The sequence below is a fragment of the Cheilinus undulatus genome, linkage group 7, assembly GCF_018320785.1.
Source record: "Cheilinus undulatus linkage group 7, ASM1832078v1, whole genome shotgun sequence".
Classification (NCBI taxonomy): Eukaryota; Metazoa; Chordata; class Actinopteri; order Labriformes; family Labridae; genus Cheilinus; species Cheilinus undulatus.
In genome coordinates this window covers 41,479,871-41,497,953 of record NC_054871.1, presented here as the reverse complement: position 1 = coordinate 41,497,953, position 18,083 = coordinate 41,479,871, and the positions used below count along the sequence as shown (strand labels likewise).

The 18,083-nt window shown below is 40.8% G+C and overlaps 1 protein-coding gene across 2 annotated transcripts in view; it reads left to right on the top strand.

Moving 5' to 3' along the window:
* Positions 1 to 7,606, top strand: part of gabrb3 (gamma-aminobutyric acid type A receptor subunit beta3) — a 43,010-nt gene extending 35,404 nt beyond the window's left edge. Inside the window, exons 8-11 of one of the 2 annotated variants that reach the window (XM_041792096.1) lie at positions 1,619 to 1,863; positions 4,728 to 4,808; positions 5,211 to 5,243; positions 6,829 to 7,606. In XM_041792096.1, coding sequence (XP_041648030.1) covers positions 1,619 to 1,863; positions 4,728 to 4,808; positions 5,211 to 5,243; positions 6,829 to 7,176 — 707 coding nt within the window. In that variant the 3' untranslated portion in view covers positions 7,177 to 7,606. The remainder of the gene's footprint in view (positions 1 to 1,618; positions 1,864 to 4,727; positions 4,809 to 5,210; positions 5,244 to 6,828) is intronic. The other variant, XM_041792095.1, reaches the window with a different exon arrangement.
* Positions 7,607 to 18,083: the final 10,477 nt, after the last annotated feature.

Here is an 18,083-nt window from a genome sequence, read left to right as displayed (position 1 = left end):
TAAAGGCTGGAGGAATTATGTCCTTGGGTGTATGTAACGTAAAATAGGTGACTGCATAAATATTCACCCCTTCAAAGTGACTGACCTAATTCAACACAGGTCCAGCAAATTGATGCTAGTAGTCTCATTATTAGTGAAATGGGGATCACCTGAGTGCAGTGATTGTAGTATAAAGACACCTGTTTCTCGAAGGTCCAATCACTGGTTAATCAGTATTCCTACCATTACACCATGAAGACAAAAGAACACTTCAAACAACTTAGAGAAAAGGTTATCAATAGTATAAGTCAGGGGATGGATACAAAATAATTCCAAGGTGCTGAACATCCCTTGGAGTTCAGTTAAATCCATCATCAAGAAATGGAAGGAATACGGCACATGTGTAAATCTACCTAGATCAGGCCGTCCTCACAAACTGAGTGACCGTGCAAGAAGGATACTAATGAGAAAGGCCACCAAGACACGTAAGACTACTCTGAAGGAGTTACAAGTCATAGCAGCTGAGATGGGAGAGGCAGCATATAACATCTGTTGCCCTGGATTTTCACCAGTCAAGTCACATTTGATGAAAACTCAACTAAAGCTCACCAAAAGGTATGTGGGAGACTTCATAGTCAAATGGAAGAATGTTCTTTGGTCTGATGAGACCAAAATGGTGCTTTTTGGCCATCAGACATGACACTATGTTTGGCAGACACTGAACACTGCACATCACCACAAGCACATCATCCCCACTGTGAAGCATGGTGATGGCAGCATCATGCTGTGGGGATGCTTCTTGGCAGCCTGCCCTGGAAGGCTTGGAGATAGGTCGAGGGTAAAATGAATGCAGCAAAATAGAAGAAAATTTGGAGAACTGTAACGGGTGGTTTTAGTACCCAATAGCAACACATGTATCTGAGCAGAGCAGTCACACACCAGCTGAGGAGTCCAGAAGCCAAGCAAACAGAATCCAATCCACAGAGGCAAAAACTTGAGGTCAGGAACAGAAGGCTTTGGTGTATTTCCAGGGCAGAGACGCGGTTCAGAGGTCAGAGACAAGCAGGGTCGGTACCGGGTAGTCAATCCTAAAGAGAGTGCTGGAAAGTCTTGCATGAGGGCTAAGAACAATCTGGCAGAGTCTGACTGAGCAGAGGAGGCTTAAAACTGGCTTGATTGAGCATGAGAGGCAGCTGAGAGCACAGGTGAGCAGAGTTGGCTGATGAGGTGGGCGTGGCTGACTGGCAGAGTGGAGGAGAGGCAGTGTGAGTGAAAATGCAGCAGGTGAGCAGAGGAGTGACACTGTGACAAGAACAATCTTAATTTAGTCCGGGAGAGAACTGCATCTTGGGAAATGATTTATTTTCCAGCAAGACAAAGAGCAGACTTGAAAAGGGCTGTTCATGCAACTTGACAGAGATTGGCAAGTTTTTCATGAGCGCAACCCACATACTCAGCTCCGCTGCTCATCCCACAAAGGCTAGGGTGCTAGGTTTATATGTATATGACAAGAACAAAATATCAACAATTCAAACTAATAAGAATCATGTAATGTGTTTTTTAAAACCACAGACACCCTTTTTTTGTGTGTTTGTGAATGAGTTGCTGTACTATAATTTTCATGTCTACTCTCTTCCAGGGATCACCACTGTCCTGACCATGACAACCATCAACACTCATTTAAGAGAGACTCTGCCCAAAATCCCGTACGTCAAAGCCATTGACATGTACCTGATGGGCTGCTTCGTGTTCGTCTTCCTGGCCCTGCTAGAGTACGCCTTCGTCAATTACATCTTCTTTGGACGAGGACCTCAAATGCAGAAGAAACTGGCTGAGAAGGCCCAGAAGGCCAACAACAACCGGGATAAGTTTGATAAACCCAAGGTGAGGATAAATTCAGTTTACCAAAGAACCATGTAACAATGGTTATTTTGCAGGTGAATGACAAGGAGCTGTGGTGTTTTAGAGCATCAGTATGTGGGTTTTAGAGGAATCCAACAGTTAAAAAAATGTGACCGAAGCCAGATAAAGTTCCTGCAAGTCGGCATTCCGCTGGTTGAGAAAAATGGATACAAAATCGTTTTCTTCAAAATGATCATTTTTCTTTTTTTCTCATTTTATGCAAGTCCAACATTTAAACTACTCATTCGATGAAAAAAGTAACACAAATGTGATATTTAAAAGCGTTAATTTTGTGTTTAAAAATGCCCTCTTTTCATAGTTTCTGAGGGGAGATTGAGGGGAGGGGAAAGCGAAACTGCAGGGTGATAATTGGCCATTCAGTCTGCCATTGTTCCCAGTTTCGCCCATTGAGATGGACAGTAACAAACACCACATGGCTCAAACGCCACCCCCTTTGGCATGTAACTACAGCTGTTTGTAGTTATCACCTTTAATAACAAGCCTCAAGATGCACCCTGCAGCGAAGAAAAGTAGAAGAGACATGAAGAGGCAGCAAGAATTATCAACAGACTTGGGACAACTTCAGGGTCACTCAACAGGGCAAGTTTGATGACGGCGTATTTCCTATGGGAATATTTTGATGAGCGTCACCAGTCCGATTCAGAAGCTTGGTTTGGGTGGACTTTATGTAAACGTGGCCCTATTGTTCATGCCCATCTCCCGGCCAGCCTGAAGGTAGGAGAAGTCCTGAAACTTTGAGCCTAGTTTTCTCAGAAGAAGCAGGAACTAGAAGTTAACAGTCAAATGAGCATATCTTTGTAAAATATGCTCAGATTAAGGTGTATGATAGACCGTTTGAAAGCTTGGAATCTACGCTTTCATAATGTGTAAAAAACTCAAAAATGACCTCGGGCGACTTGCAGGAGTTTTTACCAGCTTTGGTCACAAATGGTTTGGATCAGCCTCCCTGCCACAAGTTTATAGGAGAACCAAAGATTAGTGTGCACACATTGCAGCAGGTCAAGTCCTTGATGTTGTTTTCATTCTGTGCCTCTGTTAAAGTCCAACTCTGTTAAGACGCAAAAACATTCTCATGAGTAGCCTTTTTGAATTCCACCACCAACTACCAAGAAAGCCTTCACCAGTTATTTCATGTAACTCTAGTCAGGCAGATCCTCATAACAGTGCTGTGTTATGTGTTTAATTTAGAAATGCACACCAAACTCAATACTCAAACTTAATATCAATCATAGCTGCCTGGACTAGCAAACTGAAGCCACAAGTCTGGCTTTTTGTGCATTTTCCTTTTTTGTGTTGCAAGCAGGGACACCAAACCAAACTCCAGCCATGCGCTATCGGACTGTAGTATGAGCACATAAACTTCGAGTTTTGGTCATGTGTCATAAATGTTTAAGTTGTTCAGTGAATGCTGACGTTAGGCCGCCACTGTTAGAGTTATAGACAGCTGGAGCAGAGGTAGGGATGAAACGTTCAGCCCCGTTTCCCCGTGGGCTGAAAATTTGTCATTGAGGGGAGGTATCAGTAGCCGTAGGGGTAAATCCCCCCAGCAAATGGGACCCAGCGAACAGCTTTGACGTCAGCATTGGATGCTTGGAGGTGGGGCTGGCCCGCTTTGGCCCTGCTCTAGAGCAGGACCATTTTAGCGCGCCATGGCCAAACTGGTGATGGAAAAGCAAATCAGCACGGCTTGGTTTGGATTGGCATGGCCAAAAGTTCCAATGAAAAAGTCCCAATTGTCTGCTGTGAGGCCTTCTAAACATCTCAGCAACGATCAAGACAAGCGGGAGGAACCCGAGCTCAATTAATACGAACAAACTAAGGTATTTTCACCTGTACTAAAAGTCCCATGGAGTTAGAGTGCATAAGAGAACTTTTCCACATCTGCATGACCTAATAATATATAAATTAACCATATTACATGGCTTTGACATTAAAATTTTATCATAATCAGGGATTAAATCATTCAGAGCCGACCCTTGGACAGCCACGCTGTTGTGTTGAAATGTGCTGCCTTGTCAAAAAATGCACAGCACAGTAGCGCAGAGGATATCCTCATCCCTTATCAGTTATGGTTACAGAACAAATGAACTTCGGGTGCTATCTCTATATGCATTGTCGGAGTATGGGAAACATGTTTGGTACACTATTATGTAAGATGTCAGAGAAAGTGCATCAATAATCCCCTACCAAATTATGTTCCCACCACAGAACCATTTACAACACCACTACTCGCTGAATTTACACTGTCAGGAAAATGGAAGCATGTTTTAATTCTTATTATATTTTCTGATTTCAGGGTAGGTATTTGGGCAAATAGCCCTCTTCAAATAATTCTCCCTGCACGGCCTACAGCCCCATGATAGCACTGATCGATATAGCACTAGTAGAAATGGGCAGGTTTTCTCCTCATGTATGAACTAAACAGGGATGTGCATGTCATGTTTTATTAGTTCTTCTGCTCATCTGCAAAGAAAAGTGTCCCCTGCTCCGTTCAGCAGAGAGTGGAGGAGCAAACAGGTGCAGAACAAGAACTGCATGGAGCTGCAAAAATGTTATTGTTGTGCCTGAGTACCATTAGTGAAATATGATTTAAGAATTGGATCTACAGCTGGAGCAAAAAGCTATGTCAATAGAAGCCCAATTATAATAAAACAAGCAGCCCCGATCCGTTCCTGAATAAATTTTCCCAACCTTTATCCAGCTTCTATTTCAGTCTATGGTTTTGACCCTGCAGTCAGTCTGAATGTTTAAAATATTCTGTGAACTCCTCAGCCAACAACTGATCAAAGCTAAGACCAAAGAGTTTCTCTTTATGTTGTGTGTAGTCCGTCCAGGAAGGAGGAAATTGCAAGTCTTCGTCTCTTAAAATGTCCAATCAGGTACAAGGGCGCCGTCACTCACGACGGGTGAGTGTTTATCGCTGCCTGCTGTGTCACATCTGTGAGACATCTGCTTAAACTTTGCTGCTGCAGGGAAGCAACTTTGCTCCTGCACAGCAAAGTTTAACTGCCTCATTTGACAGCCAAACATGTTTGGTCCCAGCGTCTCATCTTTCTGTTTCTGTCATGGCTGTTATTTTATATATGTTTATTTCTCCTCATGTTCCCTCTCCATCTGTGGTGTTTTCATTGTTTCAACGTGTTTGTAGCCCTGCATTTTGATCTTATAATGCAGGAGCAAACAACACTTTATAATTTATGTTTTTGTTTTGTCTTCATAAAACTTGCATGAGATACATACCTACAGTTCTTATCTGGCTCATTAAGTAGGCTAATTATTTACTTTTCCCTTTTCTCTTCAAACTAAAGCAAACAGAACAAGGACTGCAGGGACTCTCTCCGGTAAGTTAGAAACACAAATACATTATCATCATTCATATCTAATGTCTAAGAGACACCCTTTTAATTTACTCCATATTTTGAAAGGGAATTCTGTCCTTTTACCAGCCTCCTTCCCTTTTTAATGGTTTGGCATGAAAATGACTAATGACAAGTCTTATTGTTATTATAAGTATCTGGCAACATTAAAGGAGAGTTTATGTTAAAAAAACAGATCGCTTTCCTGTTCTTAACTACAATTAGCTGCTACATCAAGATCTGCAAAGGCACCAGACTGCATTTACAAATATTTAACTTAACCTAAAGACACCACATGTAGAATTTTTACACTGAACTATCCAAAATAATCGACTATTTCTATTTTATACTGTCATAAGTACGTAGGTTTTAGGCATTTTGGGTGCTAAGGATTCATCACAGGGCCTGATGTGTCTGTAATGTTGTCACATGATTAAAACAAACATTTGATAACATGTAAAATAAGCTGATATGATATGATATGATATGATATGATATGATAATACTTTATTGATCTCCAATAGGGGAAATTCTGGCATTGCAACCATACAACAAAAGAGATGGGCAAAAATAACGAAAGATTGACATAAGAATAGGAAACATAAATAAATTATATTAAAAAAAACAATTAAAATAAGAATAAAAAAACAGGAGCTATATTAATTTGGAATTCTGTGCAATAAAACAATGAAGGTGACACCTAATTACCAAGGAACTGCTTTATAATTAATATATCATTACTAGGTAAATACTTCCTTAATATAACAGAGTTATTACCTCGTAAAATACCAACTCACAAAAAGGTAATAACCACCTTATTCATGATAAATTACTAGATAATTACATTTATTACTATAAAAGTTCTTGGTAATTGAGAACCACTAAAACAAAGTGCTACCAATTTTTTTGATGGTAGAAAAATATATTTTCTAAAATGATTCCCCATAGCATTAAAGTCTGTTTCACCGCTGCTGGCTGAACAGGAACAATTTGAATGTTATTTCGTGATTATTTTTTGCAACTACAATGTTATTGCAAATTAGACACCATCAAACATAAAAATAAGTTGAAGTTTGAAAAACAGTAAATAGGATCCCCCCCTTAACCTTTAACTAAACAGATACACAAGGTCTTAGATGGACCTGTATTTGATATTATATAAATTATTCTTAAACAGAAAAGTTTACGGAGCATGAATGTAAACATTACCTCTTCTCCCTCCTCTTCCCTCTTTCCTTGGAACCACACCGGTGTTTAGCTGTGTACATATTGTGCCTCTATTTTTGCCACATAGCTCTGAATGATTTATATGTTTTTGTGTGGGAAGCAAAAGCTGTCATGAGTAAAAGAGCCGCTCAGTGTAACCTTGAGCTGATTTGTGAGCACTGATTTAACTTTAGGACAGAGAACCTGCTTTTGAAGGCTGCTCTCTGTTTTCCCCGCTGTAATCTGTCAGCCTGTAGGAAGTCGGCGGCCCCGGGGCCCCGACGCACACTCTACATGTGTCATCAGTCACTGAAGCCTCAGCTCACAGCCCATTTTTAACACCGCTCCTATCTGTTGTACCTAGGTCGACACCCCGGGGAACATTTTACTGACAACCTTGGAGATCCACAACGAGGTTGGAGAGAATGAGATCACAACCACCATGACCGAGACCCACAACTCCTCCTCCACCTTGTACGAAAACACGGGGATCCAGCACAGGAAGTCGAGCAGAGCGTGCGATTCTACCCGCTCCAGCGTGGACAGGAACGCGTTTCCAAAGAAAACACGACTGCGGAGACGATCCTCGCAGCTGAAAATCAAAATCCCAGACCTCACTGACGTGAACGCCATCGACAGATGGTCACGGATTATATTCCCCTTCTCATTCTCCCTCTTCAACTTAATCTACTGGCTTTACTACGTCAATTAATGCATGGATGATGATGTTTGTGAAACCCATTCCTGTCCTCCTCTTGTTTTTGGATGAAAGGACACTTAAGGATTATCCATATGAACTGTTTTTTTATCATTGTGAGTGAAGACTGATCACAGACGTGTCACTCAGAGTGTGTGCATCTCTGGATGTACAGAAACAAAGATTATCTACCGAACATTTATTTTACAAAGACTTACATGTACTTTAAATGACTCTGACCGCATGGACACTGTATCAGATGGAAAGAGGCACAGACTCTGACTTAATTTATAACAACTGGAACCACAATCTCACAAGGCAATGTCAGACAAATTAATGCAAATGGTAAAACAGCTAACAAAGTTTAACTGCAGTTTAACATCTACTGTAGTATTGTCAATATGCACATAAGAGCTCGACTGATTCAATATTTCTGGACTGATGTAGACACCAAATTTCAGAGCAGAAAAAATAACCTATCAATTATGGTGCAGATATTTTTTTATGTAGATTGTGCACTGATTCTGCACCAGTATGCCTATGCAAAGGAACTCGATGCTGCTTCCTTCAACAAACTTTATTCCTCTAAAAGCAGCAATAATGTGAAATCCAAATGAGAGCAGAAAACCACAGGCTGAGCAGAGATGCTCTGCCACACCTGCTGCAGACCGTGCTAAAAGTATGATTTAAAAAATTGGGTCTAGCGTCCTGTGCAGGATGAACTCCTGATGATAAACCTTCTAAATCCCTCCACTGTTTTCTACAAGATGGGCCTTAGTGACAAAAGGATGACAATGCTCCTGCACCTGATAAAACAGTGCAAATTAGACAAAGACTCTGTCTAATTTAGTAAGGACATGGTAAGAGTTAATTGCAAACTGGATCTTTGTACTCCAGTGCTGTTGCTTCAAAGAGAGATACTGGCTGGAAAATGTCATGTCTTGATGAGCACACATTTTACAGGGGTCTAATTTTTTAATAACTTATCCTTGTGGTTTAAAATGGAATAGGTGATGCCTAATTAGGGCCATGGCTTATATGACTACAAACCAGTGCGTTGAAAATTTTTGTCAGAGGCTTAAAGCCCACCTCAGTTCCACCTATTTGTCTGTCTGTTCACGTAAATTCAGTCAAAGACGCAAATTGACCTCAATGGATGCCTGCAGGTGACATCACTCTGACTTCATCCAGTACTTCCTACTTTCTATGTGCAAATTGCATCTAATTTACAAACACTGATGCACACAGCCGTGTGCTGCTAGAGTGGAGATACACTCTTTGCCAAGAGTTGGCAGTATCTGCACTGCAGCATGGGATGGAGATCGTGTTTGAAGTTTTCACCTATCGGGTCAACAAAATCTTCTTGTTCGTTACCTAAAAATAAACCAACCCCTGACTGTCAGGGGCTCAATCGTGGCACATGCATGCACTTTATCAGCAAGACAGTCTGGGTCATTACACAGGATAGTAATGGGAACTGGAGGTTTTGTTTTAAACAGTGAGAGATGTAATCCACCTGTAAAGATTTGACAAAACAAACAGGAAAAGTTTCCCCTCTCTGAACTGATCCTCTACATGAGGATGAGTCAGGATACAAGCACATGAGACAGCTCCAGGGAGAGGAGATGCTGACTGATGCAAAATATGTGCAAATTGCACACGACAAAACAAATTTATGTGCACATCTGCAATTGAATTTGATTTTTTTTGGAGCTTAGGTGCTAAGATAGCGAGCGCAGTTGATGTGCAGTTCTGACAGCTCTTTGCGTTTGAAACCCATACTTAGTGGATTTTTATGGATTGTTTTTATCAAGGCACATATTAAAAAATCCACTCTTCCAGCACAATAAATCATCCTTTATCTGTCCAGTAACATCAGCCATTAAATACATGGGTCGAGCTCTAATGTTCATAAAGAAATAACAAATATGGTTGCATACAATAAGAAGGAAAACCTTGAGTATTTGAAGCCTGTAGGAAAGCTGCACACATTTTTAGTCAGATGAAATTGTCCTGATTTGTGTATGCAGAATATGTTGCTTTACCAAGCCCCAAGCTAGCTCAGCTGAGCATAAAAGCTGGAGATAAAAGGAAAAAATTCAGTCTCCTTAAAGCTCAAAATTGTCCTTTTTCCTGCCTTGGAGACAACGCCACCAACTGTTCACTGGTTGTTTCGCAGGAGACACTGTGACCAACAGGAGGTTTCAATCCTGTGGGTGTAAAAAGGTAGCAACCATTTTGCAGCCAAGGCTTTATTACTAAAAAATCTATACCAGCAGTTTATGCATTTGTCATTCTGTTACTGCAATTCAGATATTTGAAAGAGATCTGCTTGATTGAGATCTAGATGAGAAGATCAATACCACTCAGTCAGTTAGCTTCATAAATACTGGGGACAGCTAACAGCAAAGCTGTCCTTCCACCAGCGCCTCATTACATCACTGGAGATCGTTTCTATCTCTTTAGCTCAATACATTTCTTTGAATAGGGTTAAGAAAAAACTTCTGAAGGAATCATTGAGTTCTGCAGTTGTTGAATGGCTTATTTTTCAAGTTTGGAAAGAGCCAGGCTAGCTGTTTCCTTTAGTTTCCATGCTAACAGAAGAATGGCGGTAGCTACATAACTAACATACACACTGTATACGGTTCAAGATCATTAAGTTTGGCAGAAGGCTGTTGTCTTCTTGTATTTGGAACAGAAGGCGATTCAAGCAAAGAAGCACCAAAAGAGCAAGGGATCTGTGTTACTGTTAGCTTAGCCTACTTCCATGGTAGCCTACATCCTTGAAGCATTATTGCTGTGATACATTTACAACACAAGCTTTTTAAAAAACGCAAGACTGATAACTATCAGATCAACTTCCAGTTCAACTTGAGATTCATTTATGCTCTACATCTGATATATAAACAGATATCCATGCCTTCATTTCCTCCTTATTTCTGCACATTCTCAGAAGCTTATAGGTCATATGTTGCAATACCACCAGTAATTATGGGGGCAGTACTGAGTTGTGTAGCCAACAGTTCATTTCAGACAACAAAACCCAATGAAAACAAACACTTTAGGAACTTTTAGGGAAAGACTGAAATGATTTAGCCAGGATCTGGTCTGCATGGTGGTGCAGGGGTCAGTTCTGTCGCCTCAGAGCAAGAAGGTTCCTGGTTCACATCATGGTGGGACAGACTTTCAGTATAGTTTGGGTACTGTCTTCCTACCAGAGTCCAAAGTCATGCCTGTCAGGATGATCGGTTATACTAAATTGCCCGTAGAAGTGGTTGTGACTGCTTGTTTGTCACTTTATGCCAGCCCTGTGATTGTCAAGGATGTACCCCAACTCTGGTCCAATGACAGCCCCTGGGATAGGGGGCATCAATTATAGATGGGCAGTTGGGAACTGTAAACATGTGATGTTAGCTCACATGGGACCAATCAGAACAGCTGGGCAGAGCTAGGATGGGAGCTGGCTGATTCGACTAGACTAGGGTGCCAGAATTTTTTCTTGCAAAATTTGACACCCTTACCAGACATCAACAGGGCCTAATTTCTATCAGGAATGACATTACATAAATCCCCTCGTTTTCTCCCTGCAGGGATTTATGTGCACACACAGTGAAGCTAGCCTCATAATTTTTTTTGACATTACTACATTCATATCCCGATTTCTTTATAAAGAACAGCCAGTCCATAGTGTCCTCTTCTTTACACATCAGGATGAGTAGATAATTGATAGTGACGGGCAGATTAAGTCTCATGAAGCATGAAAAAGGCCCGCCTCAAGCTGAAAAAGATTTGTAGCTTTGAGGTTTCATTCTGAGGGGAAACAGTCACATCTGGTGGCGTACTAAAATAACAGCAGCAGTTCAATAGAGGGACCGAAGCATTGGCACATCTCTGAGATTCATACAGTGCGACCCGGGACAATACTGGACCTTTTTTTTTTGGCATAGCGCAGTCGTAAAAGACAAAAAAAAGCTGTAATCTAAGTCGGCCTTAAGACTGCGCCCTCTTGTGGATAAAATCAACATCCCCCACAAAGTAACAGACATGCTTGAGAATATGGGTAGTGACAGCTGCATTGTTGAAAAGGCATGGATCTTTGAACATAAAATTTGCATAAATGAGCCTTAAGAAATAAACGTCACAACTTTCAAAGTGACATGTTTGAAACTTATTAATCACACCACGACCATGCAATGAAATGCTTTACCAAAGGAACTTGAAACTAATGATTAACACTATCAACTAGTTGAGGATCTTAATCAGCTGAGAAGGACATCCTTTATTTCCTGGACTAGACTAGCACTCTGACTCCTTTTGCAACAACTAGTGTCGCCCCCTACTGTCCATTAGAAAGAATGGACTCATAGTCTCCAGCTACATGAAAGTGGTATCAATCTTCTCATCCGACCTGCAATGAAAAAGCAAGTCTTTCCCAAATCATCAAATTATTTGTTTAAAAATTTTGACTTTTGCTTTGTTTCTGTGTTTGAAAATGCTGAGATTTCCAGATCAACAAATGAACATTGTTTGTGTAAAGGCCTCTTTTTACAGGGAACATGTAAAGTTTACACTCTTTCACTCTTTGTCATTGTGCTTTCAGACTGCTGTCACATATGTTATTGATTTTGTGTCACACGTACTCACACAGCATAAATCATATGGCCTTTTTTTCTTCAGACTGCATGTGGACTGAGTGTAGTTATGTCATACTTTAACCTTCACATTTCTATGTCTTGATGTACATACTGTTTAACCCTGCTCATTCTCTCACTGCACATTCATTACATGGCTTTATTGTCAACTGTGTTTTCTCAGTGATTTCTGGCCTCGCTGTATGTTGTAAATATAAAACACAATATCACAGCTCGGGATTGTTTCCGTTCTTTACAGAGGAAGTAAGTACATCGTGTTAAATACTACAAAGAAAAAGGGATTAAGTAGGTATGTTAAATCTCCAAAACAGCAACTGTTGGCATGCACAGCTCTCTGTGCACCATCTGTAGCACTCGATGGAGCGGCTCGCAGCGCGTAGGAGTGACACCACCTGTCAGAGTCTACTCAGCTCGGTGACACCAGTGTGCAGCCGCCTGACGGGGACCAACATCCCAGAACAAATCACAGAAAACACACAACGAACGAACTGGCTTTACCTTTTTACTGTGCTTCAGATTCCTTCATGTTCCCTGAAAATCACTGTTTTCTTTGGTCATTCCCCACAAATATTTGACAGAAATATCTTTAACTTGTGTTATTTGGCCATACTTTGCTGCTGTCGTCCATTTAGAGGGCACCATGGGGGGCACTTTTTGATGTTTTGATCATTAAATGGATTTCCTCAGGGCACTTTATTATATTTTGTCTGAAAAAAGGCTCCCTGCAGGGCATTTGGGCCCATTTGGTCCATTTAAAAGGTCCACTTGAGGACACTTTATCACATTTTGTCATTTAAAAGTAAACCCTGTAGGCATTTGATTATGTTTAATGCATAAAAAATGACACTCTGGAGGTCACTTTACCAGATTTAGTCAAAAAAAAGTCAGCCTGCAGTGCATTTGGTCACATTTTATCAATAAAAAGGTGACACTGAGGGCCCTTTATCACATTTTGTATTTTAAAAAGTTAAAATCATGTTTTACTCATAAAAAATGACACCCTGGAGGGCACGTTACCAGATTTAGTCAAAAAAAGTCACCCTGGAGGGCATTTGGTCACATGTTATCCATAACAAGGGCACTTTAGAGGGCACTTTATCATGTTTTGACAATTAAAAGTGCAACCTGAAGGGTTTTATATTGTGTTTTACAAGTTCTTACAAGTTTACCCTGGAGGGCATATTATCATATTTTGTCAATTTAAAGGGCACCTCACAAGGCCTTTGATCATGTTTGTCTATGAGAAGTGCACTCAGGAGGGCAGTTTTTCATGTTTTGACAATGAAAGAGTATTTTAATTTTGGCAATTAAAAGGGTCCCCTTGAGCGCACTTTATCACATTTTGTATATAAAGTAAACACTTGAGGGTTATTACTCATGTTTTCTCTATTGAAATGGCATCCTGGTTGGCACTTTTTCATCTTTTGACACTTTAAACAATTCCATGAAGGTATTTTATCATATTTTGTCCATAGAAAGGCCCCCCAGGAGGCCCCTTTTTCATATTTGTCCATTAGAAGAGCACCCTTCAGGGTATGTTCTAATATTTTATCCATTAACAGAGCATCCTGAAGGGCATTTAATCATGTGTTTCACCCTGGAGGGCATTTGGTCACATTTCTTCCATTTAAAGGATCCTGAAAAGCACTTAACCATATTTGTCCACTGGAGGTGCACCCTCGAGGGCATGTTCTAACATTTTATCCATTATGAGGGCACTTAGCAGGTCACTTTTTTCATGTTGTTGACAATCAAAAAGGCACCCTGGAGGGCTTCATGAGTTTCTATTAAAAGGACACCCTGGAGGGCACTTTATCATGTTTTGACAGTTGCTCGGAAAGCATTTGACGATGTTTTTTCCATGGGAAAGGTACACGCTGGAGGGAATTTGGTCACACGTCATCCAGTTAAAGGACCCTGGAGGGCACTTTATCCTGTTTGTCCACTAGAGGCACCCTTGAATGTATGTTCTAACATTTAATTAGAAGGGCACTCTTGAATAAAGGCCACTTTATTCATGTTTTTAACAATTAAAAAGGCCACCTTGAGGGCATTCAATCATGTTTTGTCCTTTAAAAGCTTTGCCTTTGTGACATTTTATCACATGTTGTCAATTTAAAGGGCACTCTGGAGGGCATTTAATCATGTTCTGTCCAATCAAGGGCTACCTGGAAGAGGCACTTTATCAAATTTGTCCATTTAAATGGCGACTCAGACAGCTTTATAATGTGTTTCTGACATGACAATTTTACCCTGGAGGTTAGTTTATTACATTATACCCACTGGATTGATACTCTTGAGAACACTCTATCATATTTTATTTGCTGTGGGGGCACTGAAGCATTATTTTTTCAACCATGAGGTTGACTATCACAGTCCCACAAAAACTTTTCAGTCCTGAAAACCAAACTGTCTATTTATCAAAGTTAAATGATGAGAGATCCATTTTAGCTTATAATTGTCCTTTCTTCCTCATAGGGGGAAAAAATGCCAAATAACTTTTTCAGTCATATTTAAGTCCTTGAATTCAACACTGAAGGAGAATCCCAGAGACGATGTTTCTAACAGGATAAAGGATTCTGCTTGATTCGGATTTTTTTTTTAAATTATTAGTCTAAAATTATTTCTGCCATTATCTAAAGGAGGACATATTTGTTTTTTAAAACAAGTTCTGTACCTTTGGCTGTGAGGGGGGTCCATTCAAATCCTCTGACTCCCCATGCATGTGGTCATGAAGTAATCTTTATATTACAAGTAACTTTTAAAACAAGCCTGAGGCTGACACTGTGAACCCCAACAAATATGATGTTGCTGCATCCAAACAGGCGTGTAGAGTGAGAAATGTTCTCTTTTGTGGAATTCTGACAAAATCTAAAAGGATGCTGGACAGAAATCAGTCTCAGAAAAACACAGCTTTGAGGATTTGAATGTATAATGAGGAGGTTTTTTACAGCAGTCTGTCAGATGGGCGGGTGACAGTGTCACGCAGTAATTGGCATGTAAACGTGGGATCAGATGGTAGAAGAAAATGCTCCTCATGGTGGATTATATCAACTAGAATTAAACAAAAAAATGTTTTAAATATATGCTACACACCAAGGGATAATTGAACTGATATTGTAGTGAAAAAGGACAGATTTGTGTTTTTTCCCCTATATTGGTCTTCAGATTCTCTCCTAATGAACCTCGAGGCGTGGTTGCAGCAAAAGCAATGAAGGGAAAACTTAATGGGCTTCACTGCAAATCTACAAGGAACATAATCAGACAAATGTGGATATATATTTCTGAGTATAATAAGACAGGCAGTTTGAATTTCTGCACATTCTCACAGGATAATTCATCTAAACGAGTGAGCAACAACAACAGCTGCAGGGTGAGTTATCCCCCTGAGAGCGAGTGGGCAAACTCTGATCTCCAAGTTCATCAAAGAAGCGCTCCATCACCTGCAGACGGTGAGCACAATGATGTATGAAGGGGGCAGTAAAGGCATTTATCAGTTCTGCATGTGTGCTGATGCTCTGCAGAACACATCAAACTAAAGTATGCTACTTTTGGTTGCACACTTCTTTATAGCATAACAAAGCATTTGGACAACAGAGCAGCAGAAAAAAACATTTGGCTCAACAATAAAGCCTTAATGAAATCCTTTTATGTAGCGTTTGATTTATGCAAATGACAAATACAGATGTGTGGCTCCGCCCTCTGATTAGCATGAACGCCATTGTGCTGACAGGAAATGAACGACTGAGAACAAATGACCTGCAGCGTGTCTGTGTTTCTGCTGCATGCACACAGATACACCAACCATGACAGGACAAGCAGGGAGGGATGATAAACTTCACAAATTACACCCCCAACTCCAAAAAAGTTGGGACACTGTGTAAAATGTAAATAACTGAATGCAATAATTGCATTATTCCAAAAACAACAACAACAACAACAACAACAACAACAACAAAACCAACAGATCAGACATTGAAACTGAGACATTTAACTGGTTAGTCACTTGTTAATCAGTATTCCTGGCTACCATTACACCATGAAGCCAAAAGAACACAAAGCAACTCAGAGAAAAGGTTATTGAAGAGTCAGGGGTGCAAGAAGTAGACTAGTGAGAGAGGCCACCAAGACACCTTTGACTGCTCTGAAGGAGATCCAACCTTCAGCAGCTGAGATGGGAGACTCTGCAGACAACAGCTATTGCCTGGGTTCATCACCGGTCTAAGCTTCATGTGAGAGTGGCAAAGAGAAAGCCACTGTTGAAGAAAAATCATATCAAATCTGGACTAGAGTTCACCAAAAGGTATGTGGGCGATTCCATCGTCAGCAGGCAGAAGGTTCTTTGGCTTTTCAGCTATCCGACAAGATGCTTTGTTTGGCAGACTCCAAACACTGCACATCACCACAGACACACCATCCCTACTGTGAAGCACGATGGTGGCAGCATCATGCTGAGGGGATGCTTCTCAGCAGCCGGCCCTGGAAGGCTTGTAAAGGTAGAGGGTAAAATGAATGTGGCAAAACGTAAGAAAATCCTGGTGGACAATCTCATCCAGTCTGCAAGATACATTTAGCAAAAACTACACAGAAATGGTTTAAAGACACCATGGTGAACTTTATGGAGTGGCCAAGCCAAAGCCCAGACCTCAACCCAATAAAGAATTTGTGATTGGACTTGAAAAGGGGTGTTCATGCCTGATCCTGATGCAACCTGGCAGGGCTTGAGCAGATTTGCAAAGAAGCATTGAGCAGAATTGCACTTATCCACACAGACTCAGTGCCATATATTTAGCTCTAAAACCTCGATCTACTTCTCAGCATTGATAGAGCCTTTCCATAGGTGTAAGCTTCCCACACCATCACAGATAGAGGCACTAGTAACAAGCTGGATGGTCCCTGTCTTTTTTAGTCTGTGGTTTCCAAAAAAGACTTTCAAGTTTTGGGTCATCTGACCACAGAACAGTTTTCCATTTTGCCTCAGTTCATTTTAAATAAGCTTTGGCCTTGAGAGGGTGGCAGCAGTTCTGGATCATGTTCACATACGGATTCTTCCTGGCATGATGCAGCTTAAACTTGCATTTGTGGATGGCCCAGTGAACTGCGTGGACAGACAGTGATTTCTGGAAGTGTTCCTGAGCCCATGCAGTGATTTCTAGTACAGAATCATGCCTGTTTTCAATGCAGTTCTGCCTGAGGGCCCAAACCGGTGCCCGGGCACACACTACCAAAACAAACCAGACTTTGGGCTCAAGTGCACCGGATCCAGGACTGGGACCCTTATGTGAAAGCACCCTTAGAGGCATTTTGTGCCAATTTTTGAAGATAATCTGTGAAAGCATTCCTGTGTTACTGGGCTCACAAGAGGAGTGAACCATTGATAAATATGCCGGCAGAGAAGCATGAGAACACTAAAACACACCATAAAAACACGTGTAAATTTCCAACAAGGCTTTAACCAAACTGCAGGAACACTGAGCATAATGCTGGTTAAACACCTGGAAAAAGCATGGGAGATGTCGGCCATAAGGACGGTCTGACTGATTTTTCTTGGTTTCTAACTCTGGCTGAAAGTCCATCACACATAAATCAAATCAATTAAAGCTGAAGTGAGATGATGTGGAATTAAAATGAAAGTGTGCAATGCAGCAGATTGCATGTTGCTGCTGTTGTTCCTTGTTGATGGTTTTTCTCAGGGTGTGTGAGCAGTCAACATGAACAAACTAAAACCTCCCTGCTCTTCATGTTCTGATGGCTGTGCTGTAAAAAGCTTGGCTAAGCAGCTGGTTCGCTCCAGAAAACTCCCCATTAGTTCGAGGTCAGTGATCAACACAGGATTAGAAATATGATTTCAGATGTTTTTAATGAATTTCAGACGCAACTCAGTGACGAGGAAACATGAGCTGTAATTATTCATTATCAAAATGTAAATTGATTGATGGTAGAAGAGAAGAAAGTGGAGGTCTGTGTGTTTAATATTTATTAAATCTGCAGAGCTTTAACGTTGTTACGTTTGATGTGGAGTCTTTATAAAATCACCACCATCTCTCCAGCTCTCTGTCACTGTTACTCTGTCTTTTTTCTCCCTATAATTGATTAAATATCTCAGTGTGGAGACTTTCTGGACTTGACTTTGCACAGTCAGCGTTCTTTAGTGAGCTGGATGTCTCAGCTGTTCGATGAATCCTTTCCACCTCCTCCGACTCTCTCTCACTCTTAATGATACAGTCATTATCACAATCAGTGCTCAAACACAGGTCTTACACTCTAGCA